This window comes from Rosa rugosa, chromosome 3 (assembly GCF_958449725.1).
Source record: "Rosa rugosa chromosome 3, drRosRugo1.1, whole genome shotgun sequence".
NCBI lineage: Eukaryota > Viridiplantae > Streptophyta > Magnoliopsida > Rosales > Rosaceae > Rosa > Rosa rugosa.
Window position 1 is genome coordinate 28,195,617 of NC_084822.1, and position 15,735 is coordinate 28,211,351.

Consider the following 15,735-nt stretch of genomic DNA (forward strand, 5'->3'; position numbering starts at 1 on the left):
GTCCAAAGGTGGCCGGAGGAGGAAGAAATGGCCGGAAGAAGAGAGAGGGCGATTTCCGGCGTCTGGAGGAGAGGGAGAGTCCGACTTTCCCAAAATGGAAAGTTGGAATTTCTGAATAATTTCCGAAAAAATCTCATATATACCAAAATGGAAACTTTTTACGAAGGCCATAACTTCTTCATACGAACTCCGATTTTCGCGTTCCACATGTCCACGAACTTGTATCGACGCGGTCTACGACTTTCGTGAAGGAAGATTTCGGAGAATCCCAACGTATAAAAAGTCAACCTTTGTGAACCCCCTAAAACGTGCACTTCGAATAATTATTCGTCCGAAAATAATTCCACTCCACCCTCGAGCCACGAAATCGTACAAACAAACTCCTTATTAATCCCAGGAAACATTTAGGAATTAATAACAAATTTCCGAGGTCTTACACTAAGTTTCTATGCAGGGATTACTATGAATTCTTTTGTTTGTTTTCATGTAATCTCTTGAACTAAGTTTCTATGCACGGATTACTATGAACTCTTTTGTTTGTTTTCATGTGATCTCCAGAACTAAATTTTTGTAGGGATTACTGATTTTGCTTAATTCTTATTGTGGGTATAGTTGTGGGTTGTGATCTGTAGTGATTGGAAAATGAGTTGGGGTGGTATGATTTTGGCAACCGCGTCATGTTGAGGGAAATTAGTATGATTTCCTGGTTGTGCCATTGAGGCAAAGGAATGGTGATCTGATAGATTGTGGGGACGTAAAATGTTTAAAATATTGGGAGATATTTGTATAGTTGGAGATTGTGGGAAGTGAGATAAAATGAATTGAGAGTCAGAGCATGTGGGTTTTAGTTTGGTTGAAATTATTGAGCATGATATTGATTAGTTTGAACTTGATGTTTTTGTTGTGATAATTAAATATTGTTGCTTTAATTCATCTCACGAATTGAGAAATTATAAGCATGCGTGACGTGAGTCACTTTATTTGAGTTTACTCATATGAGCTGAAAAGCTTACCGGGTTTGTTGTTTACATTCCCGGTGCACTATTCTATGGTGTAGGGGTTATTGTGCAGGTTAGAATATCGGGTGATCGTTATCGAAGCTGAGGTGGACTTTCCGTCACGTGGGTGTAGAAGGGCGCTCATACTTGTAGTCTTCCGCTGTGTAGTGAGTTGGTGAGAGTGGTTACAGGTTGAATTGTCATTCAGTTTGATTTGTAAACTATCTGTAATGTAATATGTCACTCTAAAGAACGAGTCGGTATTGACATTGTGAGTTTAGTTTGTTTGTTGCTTTGTTTATTTGAAAATTTTTCTAAGAGTCTTCTTGTGATTGTTTGTTCTCGCGTTTCGGATTTGAATTTAATTATTCAAAATTCGGGGCGTGACATAGCGTGCTTGCAGCTTAACGGTAGGAAGCCATTTATGGGACTTTACCGTTATTAAGACTTTCGCTTGTAGTGAGCTCTGAGGAGCATTTATGTTTTATTTTGTTGTGGCAATTTAATTCGTAAGCTATTGTATTACATAACGTACTCTGTGGAGTGCGAGTATATGTTATTATTGTGGGTTCAGGGCATCAATGTGTACTTGGGTTAAAAGGGAAAAGTTTCCATGTATTTTGTATTGATGGTTGATTGCGCATATATAAGTATGAGATTATATATCGATTTTTAATTTTGTTAAAAATCAGGGGCGTGACAGTTGACTTGCAACATCTTTTTCATGTTGGAAATAGCTTGCCTCCACCTCATTCTGATTGTGCTTTGACCTTTCTCAGTCAGCTTATATACCCTTAGAATGCATAAGAAAAGAAACATAAGCATGTCAGAATAGAAAGAATGTAGGTAGCGTAGGGTCATTTCTGAATGTGCTTAATTGTTTCCTTAAAAATGTTGAATTACTTAGGTAATGGCTCTATCTGATAGCCCTACAAGGGTGAGTCATTATGTGTAATTTCATTGAACTTCAATGAGATGACAATTTCTCTCTCAAAAAAAAAAAAGCACTGTCTTTTCTTTTAGTGCCTGTCTTTAATGTTCTAGTTTTACGATTGTATTCAACTCGTAGTAACTTCATTATTACATTTTAACTTCAATAAATATAAGCTTCAATCGCAAATTCCAATAAAAGGCAATAAATATCCAAAGCGTACACTTTGTTCTTGAATTATTGAATAGATAACTTAACAAAGATACGAATAAGTTCTTCATTTAATTAAATTAGGCTTCAAGCTAGTTACTTTTGTCGCCTGCAAGAAAACATATGATGTGAGCATCTTGCTTAAAGTACAAACATATGGTTCGTATCAAAAAAAAAAAAAAAAAACATATGGTGTGAGCATCTTAAAGCACAACAGGGAAGAAAATCGCTTCATGGTAAACTATCAAGCATAATTAAAGTGTCATTAAAACAATGAACAAAAAAAAAGCGGTGAACGTGTTAACATATATAGAAATTTGGAGTGACAATGAAATTAATTTGGAGTTTTTTCAATGAAATTATTATTTCTTCAAAGAAAAAAAGTACAGATTACTATTAGATTTATACGAAAGTACAGATTACTATTAGATTTATATGCAAGCACAATGGGGTGTTGCTTTTAAGGGAATCTTTTAAGAAGCTACGAAACACAGGCTCAGTGAAAGTATTCTCTGGATACAATTGAAACTTGAAATATAGTTTCTTTTCTTATGAAAGAAATTAAACAGTAGTTAACTAATCATGGGGAGGTACGGTGTGGCTACAATATCTACTCTTAGATTCATAACTAAAGTGAATCTAAGAGTAAATATCAAGACGATCAAGCTAGGCAGATATGTTTTTTCACTAGTTCTAGCTCAATTCATACTTGAATTATTATTTTGAAGCTCAAGCTCGGCTCAGCTTGATTGACTTTTTTTAAGCTCGAGCTCAACTTCAACTCAATTGTGGAATGTGCTCTTGACTTGACTCGATCTTAAATTTATCTATGCAAGATGCCAAAAATTAGAAAAATTCAAATGAAGATAATTACTAATGTAATTAATAATACATATCCAAAATTGACAGTGATACTTAAATATTTAATAGGGTCCTTGATCCAAAACACCAAAAATGAGCCAAAATTATCTCATTTACCTCAGCAATAGATTTTTTTTTTTTTTTGAATAAAGGGCGGTGCGGCTGCCCTCAAGCCTTGATTAGAGAAACTGTCGAATACAAGGGGGGTGCGGCTGCCCTCAGCAATAGATTTTTATTTTCACTAACCTAATTTAACGTAAAATGTCAATTTTGTCATTTACTATTGTAATTAATAATACATATCCAAAATTGACAATGGTACTTAAATATTTAATAGGGTCCTTGACCCAAAACACCAAAATGAGCCAAAATTATCTCATTTACCCCAACAATAGATTTTTAGTTACGATTCTACCATATATGTCTTTTTCATTCCTGCAGTAATAATTCCTCTGCCATTACGACCTTTACTACAATGATGCTGTCCATAGATCAAATTATTTCGTGAAATTGGATTTCACTTGATTGTCTATGGCTCCATTGAATGTGCTCAGGGTAGAAGTTTTGTATAAATGTATCTCTAGTAGTGTCTCTATATTAGCTATTTTTTAATTTATATTATTTTTAAAATGAAGAAAATATAAGTGTATTTAACAATTACATCAATTTTTGAGTTGAAAAGGTTATTCATTATGCAATTTAGCAAGTAGTACAATAATGACTTGCCTCTAAGAGGTCATCAGAAAAAGCCATCACTTAAAATAGACTAACCTAGTATACCCCTCCTATGAGCATAATACACACATAACACTCCTAGTACACTCACATTTTTTTAACTAAGCCCAAAAAGGAGGAAAGCTAGACCGAAGACGAACAATTACATACATAAAATAACTAAAAATGAACTTTTTTAATTAAAAAAATAGTAAGAGCCCTTAGAGAAATTTTGTATAGCTAATTTCTAACAAAGTTTTAGCGAAAGTAGCTGAAAATTTATTTTGATTGGCCAGTACTTTTTTTAATTAACAAAAATAGTAAAGAGCCCTTAGAGAAATTTTGTTTAGCTAATTTCTAACAAAGTTTTAGCAAAAGTAGCTGAAATTTTATTTTGGTTGGCCAGTACTAAATACATGCATCTCCAACCGTTCTCTATATTTTAGCTTTAAGTTGAATTTATATAATATTTTCAATAAAAAAAATTATGTATATTTCAAAATTAAGCAAAATGACTTAACATATATTTTGAATTTAGCAAAACTAGTAGAGTCTCTCGTACTCTCTATATTTAAGAGCCATATACCTAAAAGTTAAAATAGAAAGTCACTTAGGAGGCTTCTAGAATTGCTAAAATACATTAAAAGTTAAACATGATTTCTAAAATAGCTAAAAAAGTAAAATAGGGAGTCAGGTGGAGTTGTTGCAATCTGTATATTGAGAAACCACATAGCTAAAAGCTAAAACAGATTGCTTGGGAGGCTACTAAAGTTGCTAAAATTGATATGCAAAAAAAAAAAAAAAACTGAACTGAACATGCTGTCTAAAATAACTAAGGGAAAATTTTACAAACAGTACACCAAGTAAAGGTCACTAATAATTTCCATACATAATGTTCCAAACCGATCATTTTGGTACATGGACTTTCGAGCCCGACCCACTTTGTAGACATGTCGTTACTAACGCCGTTTAGTCTTATGTCATTACTCATTTGTCAGAGGGTAATTTAGTACTTGTACCTCTCTCTGACTTTGACACTGTCCCTCTCTTCCTCCATGGCTGCGACCAGAATTTTTCCCCGTCCTCTACCTACTCCCTTGTTATCTTTCCTCCAAGCTCTTTTGTAACCAAACCCAATCCCAATATCATAGGAATTACTCCATAATTGTAAGTGAGCTCCATTACAAAGTTCGTTTCTTCTGGCCCGAATCCGAGGAAAGCATTTGAGTACTTCTCTTCCAGAATATCCCTATGCCGCAATAGCTTCATCCCAAGAGCCTCGGTGTAAAACTTGATGGTGCGCTCGAGATCGCCGACGCGTTACACGGCGTGGAGGAGGCGGCGCTTGTCCTTCTTGGACAATTCCAGAAGCTCCGAAGCGACGAATATCCTCATCAATTTCTTCTTCTATCATATGATTCATCAGAGTGAATGGGATTCATGGATCCGCCCACAATTCTTCCTCCCTCACCTTCACCTTCATCATCGTCGCTCGTCGCCGCCAGCCTCCGCGTCGCCAGCGGTCGTAATTGAAACCATGAATTTTCCAACAACAATATCAAATCAAATTTCTAATTTCTTGATCAAATTTTCTGCAATTAAAGGTGAGGGACTGGGTTCAATGCTTAGATCACAGAAGTAAGGCGATAGAACTTACTTTGAATTTCTTGGATAGCTAGCCATGCCTGAAGCCAAAGCTTTTCCTTTGATACAGAACACGATGAACAAGAGGGAAAGAAGATTCGCAGGGTTTTATTACTAGTATATTTACTTTATTTTTTAACAGAGTTAAGCCTCCTCTCCTTCACTCTCGTACTCCATATCTTCCTCACTCACCATAGCCATCAATTCAACTGTCACAGCAACGAATACCCTAGATTGGAGTTGGAGATCTTGAACAGATGAACCCAATAGAGAGAAGATGTGGGAGGTGAGGATGAGAGATTAAAGATTAAAAAGTTTGGTTTTGGCGAAGATGCTTGAGAATTGAAGGGTGTTGATTGATGGTAAATGGTTAGAATTGCAGAGGTAATTGAGAATGGGAGTGGGGAAGACAGATGGGTGCCCATAGTGTGTGTGTGTGTGTGTGTGTGTGAGAGAGAGAGAGAGAGAGAGAGAGAGAGAGAGAGAGAGAGAGAGAGAGAGAGAGAGAGAGAGAGAGAGAGAGAGAGAGAACGGTGGGTGCCCAGAGGAAGAGAGAAAAAGCCGGGTGCTCAGAGTAAAAACTCGAAGAGACCAAATTACCCCTTAAATTAGGCTAGGTGGCACTGAAACTAACGGTGTCATTGACGTCGTGTCTAGATAGTGGGTCGGGTTTCAGATTTCATGTACCAAAATGTTTGGTTTGGAACTTTATGTATGAAGATTATTAGTGACCTTTACTTGGTGTACTGTTTGCAAAATTTTCCCAATAACTAAATAGCTATAAATAGAGTTTGCACTAGTTACTCGTTTATTTCAAGACTTAAACAGGACAATACTCTCATAATAAAATAATTGAGCCATCTTATATCCATTGCGCACATTAGATATTGTAACCAAACTGAACATTTTCTTTTAGTTAGTTTCATTAACTTTTTAATGATAGGTAATTCATCTTAATATTATGGGAATGTAATTAGCTTATAACCAAAGGACATGGTGTTGCAATGGTATTTCTCTCCAAAGTGGTGGATAAAGTTCCGAGTTTAAACTACCGCCTAAATTCCCAATTTAAGTTAGAATATGAATTCTTGTATTACAAGAAATTGTACTTTGTAATCCTTATATATAGGGCTCCTATTATCAATACCCCGACATTGAAAAAAAAAATGTAATTTCCTTCTATTAAAAACCACTTAGATTCAAACAAAATTATATTTCAAATATAAAATCACTATTTTTCATGATCACTAGCAACCACATCGCACATATATATACGACACTAAAGTTGATGTGTTAACATGCTTGTAGATAAACTCATTTCTCACACATTTTGTTATTTCATAGAGATCCAAATCATGTATACAACTAGCATACGACTATAAGAATATTTAGTTATATAAGAATCTATTTACCTGTTCTGCTGAAATCATGGAAAGGTTGCAGCTTAATAGTAGATGAGCTAGTACATTGAGGCATGTTTGGAGGTGGCTTACGTATGCTCGTTTCTGGCGTACCTCCATCTTTAACTATTATCACGAAGCTCATACCCCAAGTCAAATGTCGATCAAAATGACAGTGCCAGAACCAAACTCCTGAAAGAATCATTTACAAAAAATCAATGATATCAATTATGTAGCTAGATATGATACACTAAGGTATATTTCATAATGAGCATACCGGGGTTACTTGCTTTGAATCTGATAGCTACCCATCCTACTTTTGGGAGCGAAACAGTATTCATCTTTGGAGGATCAAATAAATTGTAGCCTTTGGGGTCTGTCTCATTGTCAAAATTTCCAGTTCCTGATCCAACCACATAAAAACTATAACCATGCATGTGCATTGGATGATCCTCAGATGCTCTCATGAGATCAGTTCCCTGAAACACTATTTCAACCTCTTCATCGTATTCTAACACCTTCACCTTGGTTCCCTTTATTGTTGGGACAGTATCAGGAGCAAAATCTTCTGACGCAAAGTCAAATATAAATGGTGGAAAATCAGGAAAGTCTGGCGTGTAAAACCCTGTTATGTTCCTGCAACATATTGTTTACGAGTAAACGCATTTTAGTTTTGCATGAATTATCCAAATTAGATTATGCATCACATGTTCCTCCCAAGTCAGTTTTGTTATATATTAATTTTGAAATGAAGCATTATTGAGAAAACCACAAATTACACTAATCTTTTTATAATATATCTTTGAAGGGAAAAAAATTGATATAGTAAATACCTGTAGTAGGAAAGTAGCACATCTGTTTCTGGATTAACCCAACTTAAATTGTTTAGACTAGTAGTAACACCAGTTTCATACTCGCCAGAACGATTAATGAAACCATAATTTGAAGCAGCTGTTATAAACATTCTAGTAGATATATTCTTCGGCACATTTGCCGGGTGCTCTATGCTTGCTAAGCTCTTAATACGCCTTGTGAACTTTCTTCCTGATACTATATCAAAATAAGTAGGGAGGATGCTTGGAAAAACTGGGTCCATCAAGGGTGTGTACTTCTCTTTGTACTGAAGAATTGCAGTAACATTTGAATTATCGTAGTCATCAATATTTTTCCTCACGGTGTTATATTGTCTAGTAGCCATATAGTAAGCGCCAGGGGATTGGTTTGCGGTGATCAAAATATCCATTGTTTGTCCAGCGCTAATCATGATATAATCGGTCACGATGGGTTTCACATAGGATGCGTCGATACCAACAACGGTGAGGCTATGTTCAGCAATTGCAAAGAACAGTTCTGAATTCATCACTGCATTGACAAGACGAAGAAGATAGGTCTTACCATACTCCACCTGCAAATGGTATGTACTATCTGCATCAAAATAATGACAGAAGTCAGATATACACGGTATTACTGTTTCCTTCTATCCAGTCTTCCAACGCTCGAGTGAAGTGAATGAAAGTAGAGAAAAGCAGGTTGAGTACTAGTCCGTTTTCTTTTAACCAAGAATTCAAAAATCGTAAAATTTAATATAACTCTATATAACTTTTTTTTTTAATCATGAGGGAGGACTTGGGCTTAGAACTTCATTCACATTTATAGAGATAAATACTTTTGTTAAAAAAAAAATACTACGAAAAACACTAAATGAGTGTTGAAAATTAATTAGAGGGGTGTGAGTAGATTTATGTGAACAAGTAGATAATCCACATATGAATTTTTTTTTTTGGGTTTTTTTTTTTTTTTTTTTTTTTTGTGTGTGAAATGCTCTTATTAAGAGGTTACATGTATAAGAGGCTTTTTTTTCCCCCTTATCTTTTTAAATTTTGTTACTTCTCAAAATTAAATATAATTTAAAATTAACATATGATGTAAGGATTTACATGTAATTTTACACCCAATTTATCTGATAAGTTGGATTCTCTTAATAATAGTATAAATTATAACTTTAATATTTTAGTGTATGGTATGAAAATGAGAGATCTATTTAAACATTGGACGATTATTCTATCACGTAGTTTGATGATCGAATGCAAGATAAAACATAAAAAATAAAAAAAATAAAATAAAAAGAAATGATTACAAATGAGTGGAGAGGCACATGACTTTATTTATTGAAAAACAAGTCTATCATTGGGGAGTCATATGCCATTATATGTAGAAATATAAACATATGAGTAGTGGGGAAGTTAGAATTTGATTTCAAGTGGGACACTCGAAAATTAAAAAAAAAATAGTTTGAAACGTAAAAGATATCAAAATTTTAATAATAAAAAAAATAAAACAAGGTTAAGGAAAGATCAATATTTGTTTTGTACCAAAAATGAAAAAAGAAAAAAAAGTGCATTGTTGCTACTTGCTAGCAAAACTCGAACCTGGAACCATCCTCACATACAAAAAAGCTTCTACAACTGCAGGAAGATAGTTTTTAATGATATTGTGAAACTAGAAACAACTTATACTTAAAATTTCATCGAAGTAGGAGACCCACCATGCCACAACGTATGCGGTTAGTAATGCAATATTCCATAGTTAGGTTCATGTTTCAACCACACTCTCTTTTTTCTCTCGCTAAAGCACCATATACTCTAGAAGTTTACAACTTTAAGATGGAAAAGTTGTTTAGTTTGATAATTAAGGATTCTAAATTTCAACAGCCACGTATACACACCCACATGAACCTACATATGCATAGTAAAAGTCAAATACCATTTGAGCATGGGAGAAAATCTCCTGGTTGTCCATTGATGGTGTAGCAATCAGAGTCGGGAGTATCACCTCCATCTTCAAGGGCTTCAGCAACTATGTCACTCACATCTTCAGTACTGTTATACCAAGAACCTGCGAGAAGAAGTAAAACTAGAAGATTGGCTTTTCTTTCAAAAATACTATTAATCGTAAAACTGGTTTACATTTTTAAGACAAATCACTAAATATCTAAGAATATTCTTCTTCTTTTTTTCAATATTAATTATTCACAAAATTTCATAAATTTTTCCTTGTTTACTAAATCCTTTTACTTTTAAAATGTAGCAAACATTATGTTTCTTTTCAAATAAGTCGGTTATTTAGCAAACTATTAAATGACTTCAACAACTTGTTGTAGATAATGTGGGTGTTATATTTCAACCGTACATAAACTGAGCAAAGGTGGTTCACAAGGCATCAAGATTTTATCTAGAATTTCGTGTCCGAGCAAAGGTGTCCATGGTTATATTTTTACCAGTGTGGTATAACACAAAAATAAGGATTCATTCCAGAAAAAGGATCTTTGATTGGCTGGACATTTTTGGGGATTAAATTTTGAAATCTCAAAATAAGGTTGAATAAAAAATATATATATATATATTAAGCGTATAAAACTATGAGATTGAATGGATGCTACATACCAAATACAATAATATCTTCTCCATCAGGTTTCGGAAATGGAAACTTTGTATTATCAACGGGCATAATGACAATGGCACCATGGACACTTGCTCTGGTCCATTCACTATGAGCATGCCACCAAAGTGTTCCTTCCTCATCAGAAAATATAACCTCGTAAGTAAAATTTGAGCCAGGTTTGATGGCACATTGTGTAATATATTCAGGACCATCTGACCATGAATTTCTTGGTTGATGTACTCCATGCCTACAAACAACAAAAGATACATTAGAAATATTTCATTCTAAACATGTTGATAATATACATAAATATGCATGAGTAGAAATTGATATTCAAGATCATATACCATTGGTGTTTTTTTTATTCTCGTACTTACACAAATAAAGGGGTATTGAAACTTATATAAATATACCTTTAACCCCCTAAACCCATTATGAGAACTGTTTATTGTAATTAGTTGATATAGAGTGAACACTGTGTCATTTCCAACAGTTATATTTACATTAAGGATTAAATTCAGTTTACCCCCCCTAAGGTTTGGGGGTAATTTCATGTTAGTCCATGTCCTTTCATTTTAATCAGTTTACCCCCCAAGCTTTCCAATTTCAATCAACCGTGTCCAATTTCTACTATTCCGTCCAATTTGGACTGTTAAGTCTGACTTTTGAGGGCTAAAATGGTCATTTCAAGACAAAAAAAAACTATAAAAAAAAAACATGAATTTTTTTTAAATATTATTTTTTTTTTCATTTAAAATTTTTTTTCCATCTTTTTTTTTTATATATATAAATTTTTTCTTCAACCTATACACCACAAGTTATAATAGGTTTATAAAAAACAAAAAGATACTCTAGGCGGTTCAAAGTCTCTCGCTGATCTACGATATTTATGATATATCTCCGATAAAAAGAAGAATTTTATGATATATCCCCAATAAAGTGAAGAAATCTCTGTGTAAAATTATTTTTTACAGATATTTACAGATAAAGTGTAAAATCATGAAGAAATATCTGTGTAAAATCATTTTTTACAGATATTTATAGATAAAGTGTAAAATCATTTTTTACAAATATTTCTTCACTTTATTGGGGATATCTCCTAAAATTTTCACTTTATCGGAGATATATCACAAATATCGTAGATCAGCGAGCGACTTTTAACCACCTAGAGTATTTTTTTGTTCTTATAAACCTATTATAACGTGTGGTGTATAGGTTGAAAACAAAATTTATATAAAAAAAAATATAAAAAATGAAAAAACAGAAGAAAAAAAATTTAAAAAAGAAAAAACAGAAAAAAAAAATAAAAAACAGAAGAATAAAATAAAAAATAAATTTTTTTTTTTTATAGTTTTTTTTTGTCTTGAAATGACCATTTTAGCCCCTCAAAAGTTAGACTTAACGTCCAAATTGGATGGAATAGACACGGTTGAGGAGAATTGACAAGTTTGGGGGGTAAACTGATTAAATTGAAAGGACAGGGACTAACATGAAATTACCCCCAAACCTCAGGGGGGTAAACTGAATTTAATCCTTACATTAATGATATAGTTAGAAGAACAAACCAATAGGAACCAGATGGAGTATTTCACAACACTTGTTAGCTAATAATCAGTGGTATGCTCTCTGGCCGGATCACAGTGGAAGAGAAAACTCTCTGGGCTAATAATCGGAGTAATACTAGCCGGATCACAGTAGCCGGTTGTTCGGTTTCTGGGCTGTGTGCGGCGGCTTGGAGTGGGAGGAGGCTGGATATCGATCTGCTTTACTTCCAAAGCGGGAACACCAACCTCTGATAGCCGCATCGACTTGATTTTTCGTGTGAACTCATTTCGGGTTTCCTTGGTTTTCCAGTTTGGGGTTCATAGGTGGTTGGAGGCGCTACGGTGTGGGCACCCGCGATCGGCAATGACGGGCGGCGGTGGCGGCGCTGGAACAGGGCATGTTTTAGCTGCTGTGCAAAGGAATGGGGTAGGGCCTGAGTTGGGTCAACATGCTGGGCTTTGAGCCCACTATTCTTTGGGATGTTCTCTGACTTTGTGTGATTTGGGCTGGTTTTTGCCCTAGGCCCATAAAAATTCTCTTTTGTTTTTAGGGATCCTATAATTTATTTCAATAATTTCCTAATTCTTTTAAAGATCTATGTAGGGATGGGTTCGGTTCGGTACCCAGATAGCACAATCACGAACAAAACACACCCAAAAGCTAAAACTAACCGAAGAACACACCTATACAAATCAAATTCCACAAACCAGGCTCCAAAGCTCTGTTCTTGAGCCGACTTTGGATCTAAAAATGAGTTCTTTGGCAAACCGCCTACACAAAAACAGGAATCATATAAAGAAAAAGTAAAGATTACCCAGAAATCAAGACGCGTGAGAGGAAGAAGGCGTTGTGCATTGAGGAACTGAGGGAGAGGAATTGAGGGAGTGCCGAATAGAGGGAAGAGGAAGAAGATGAAGAAGAAAGAGAAAAAGAAAGAAAAAAAAATGAAGAAGAATGAGGATAAAGAGGAGACCGAAAGTTGAGAAAGATTGACAAAAAAAAGAGAGAGTAAAGATGACGACGAGGAGAAGGAAAGGTGGGGTTGACTGGCTAAGGAAGAAGAAGAAGAAGAATTGGAGAAGAGAGAATAGGAGAGACGGAGAAGAAAAAATCGTGCTGGTGACTTGGTGAGGTAGAGGAATAATGGAATATTTATAATTATATATTGCCACTTGGAAGAGTAGTGGAATACCCACACTGCCAGAGTCCCACACTATTAATAAAAAATAAAGTAAATAATATTTATAAATTATATGGTACGATATGGTATATCGTAAATGTATGAAATTACATATCATTACCGTACCGTCTTCATATAGTAGGTTCGGTACAACCGTACCAAGTTTTCGGTTACCGACTTTTCGGCTACCAGTTCACTTGACTCGGCTCAGATGCGGTTGGTACGGTTTGATTCGAGAGAATTTGTCAGCCCTAGATCTATGCACTTTATGTGTCTCTAAGTGCTTCTAGAGTAGTACTAAAGGAAGGTTTACGTTATTATCTACGAATTTGATGTATAATGAGTGGACCTATTTCTATGTACCACTATGAGTACTACCACACATTCTTGGTCTGTCTAGTTAAAGGCAGCAGAAGGGTATGTAATGGCTGCTCTTGCATGTGATGAATGAAATTGACACCCAATTTGGGTTTATTCAAAATAATAATAATCAGTGCTAAGCACTAATAAAATAATTGGTACTACCACACCTTCTTGATCTGTCTAATTGAATTCATATCACTCTGTTTTTTTACCACTACTCAAAGAGACTTTTTTAATTGGCATGATTTTGTTAGCTTTATTGATGGTTTCGATGCTAGAGGTGTTATACTTTATGGACGACGACAGAACTACACTGCTAGAATCGTTGATGATAGCAGTTGCTTGGTGTACACAACAGACTATGTTTCATTTTGATTTAGGCTGGGGAGATATATTTTGGGGTTGGATTTGGCTTTTCGGCTTGGGTATGTTTTTGGGACCAAGGTAGTCTTTGTATAAAAATTTAGATATTCGGGTCAAATTGGGCTTAGTATCTCACTATTTTGAATATTCAAAGCTTTAATGCTCATCTCATAAAAATACGAGTTTTAAGATCTTAAGTTTTTATTATTTTTACTTTATTTATGGTTGTAGAACCAATGTTTTCTTTGTCATGGATGTATAACAGTAGGATCTGACAGAATGACTTAAGTAGTGTTTTTTTTTTTAAATATAAGTCCTTTAGTAATTTCTTATGTCATGTAGTTCATTTAATTATTCCTCTTTACTCCACGCTCTACCAAAAATTTGAATGGAATGCCGTTTTTTTAGGCTTTGAAACAGTGAATTTGGAAGGGTTATAAGCAAACTATCCGCATCGCCTACAACAAAAGAATACATTGGACCACTCATAGCGATCAACACGATCACCGTTTCAAAGTGTCCAGTTAATACCATCTCCTTGCAGAATGCATTTAGATGGGAATTTCGATCTAGAGATGGAAACCCCCGTAGATCTATACGTGGTTGCAGAGGAAGGAAAAATGTACTTCTACGAAATTGACACATCTTCGAATTAGTATAGCGGTTATAGCCACAACTACGTACAAGTCGATTTCCAATGTCAATTTGCAACATATGTAGGAGATATATATACTTTTTTTCTTTCTTATATTCTTATAAATATTGCAACGTGTCAAAGGTGTATACCATTCTTATTGACGAAAATGCTTCAAAAAAAAATTTGTAACAACTCATTTCAAATAAACATGAAATTGACTGAGGGACACAAGAATTATGAGAACTGTAATGTGTACCTAATTATATAATGGCATTCATCAAAGCTAATTTTAATTTAAATTGCACTTAAGAGAGATATCAGTAGTTAGTTTACCAGTGAATAGTAACTCCATAATCTCCTTGATTGTGAACATTGACAAAGACAGTATCCCCCTTTTGCACACGAATGACTGGCCCCGGAAAACTGCCATTCACCACCAGCATGCTCTTTGTGTAACATAATCTTGTAAAGTTCTCCTTTTTGAGCTACATTAATTAATTGCCATTATTTAATTGCAAAAAAGAAAAAAAGAAAAACATGAAATTGATTCAAAATTCTTTTGGGGTTAGTGTCTTAGAATTTTTTTTTAATTTTATATTTTATTTAACCCAACACTGTCTTTAGAATATTACTAGCTAAAGATTTAACAGAGATGTCTACTCCACTAAGATTGAAGCAAGTTTATATTAGGAGGGTCGAGCCATTTATTGGTCGAGGACTACCATTACCAAGCCTTCGACTTGAATGAAGCTAGAAAGTTAATACCAGCCATCTTTTCAGCTGTGAATATATTTAAAGGTGTATCATGCTCTGTAATTAAGTTACACAGGAACGGTATAACAGATAAAAGCGTATAGAAAAAGAAAAATAATTTGATATAGGGTGTTTTCTATTAGCTTAGTTTAGCTTTAGCATGGCCATAGCAGATGACACTAGATGATTTTGAGTTCTTATTCCAGAATACTTGTACCAAAAAAAAAACAAGTGAACGCATGTACATGGTTTGTCCAGAGCCTCATTTCCAGGCGGTGTCTATAGTAATAAAAAACTTAGAAACTGGTACTTACTACAAAGTCATGGTAATGGACATGGCATTCAACAATGCAATGCAGCATCCCACATAGCAGAAACAAACCCAGAAAACCTGGAAAGATACCCATCGATGGATCTTCACGCCCAAGCCTCTTGTTTTTGTTAATGATCGAGATGCAATTGGGAGCATTGTGGACTATGATGGTAAGTATTTATAGATGGGAGTCTGGCAGAGCTTAATCTTCGTCTCATAGGTATGTATTTTGGAAGTATCAAACTTTCTTTCAATTTTGTAGTTGGAGGAAGTTGAAACCTTGTTTTGAAGGTCTGATACATTGTTAATTATATATCCACTCAACTTCTATTCAATATTATTCTCAAAAAAAAAAAAAAAAAAAAAAAAACTTCTATTCGAT

At 34.5% G+C, this 15,735-nt stretch overlaps 1 protein-coding gene across 1 annotated transcript; it reads right to left on the minus strand.

The window, feature by feature from the left end:
- Window positions 1-1,995: 1,995 nt before the first annotated feature.
- Window positions 1,996-15,514, minus strand: LOC133739477 (putative laccase-9). The gene is made up of 8 exons (XM_062167257.1): window positions 15,355-15,514; window positions 14,621-14,772; window positions 10,202-10,446; window positions 9,522-9,653; window positions 7,592-8,183; window positions 7,036-7,394; window positions 6,771-6,950; window positions 1,996-2,248 (listed from the first exon to the last, which is right to left on the minus strand). Exons 1-8 carry the CDS (start codon window positions 15,445-15,447, stop codon window positions 2,232-2,234), a joined length of 1,770 nt encoding a protein of 589 aa, XP_062023241.1. The 5' UTR covers window positions 15,448-15,514; the 3' UTR covers window positions 1,996-2,231.
- Window positions 15,515-15,735: the final 221 nt, after the last annotated feature.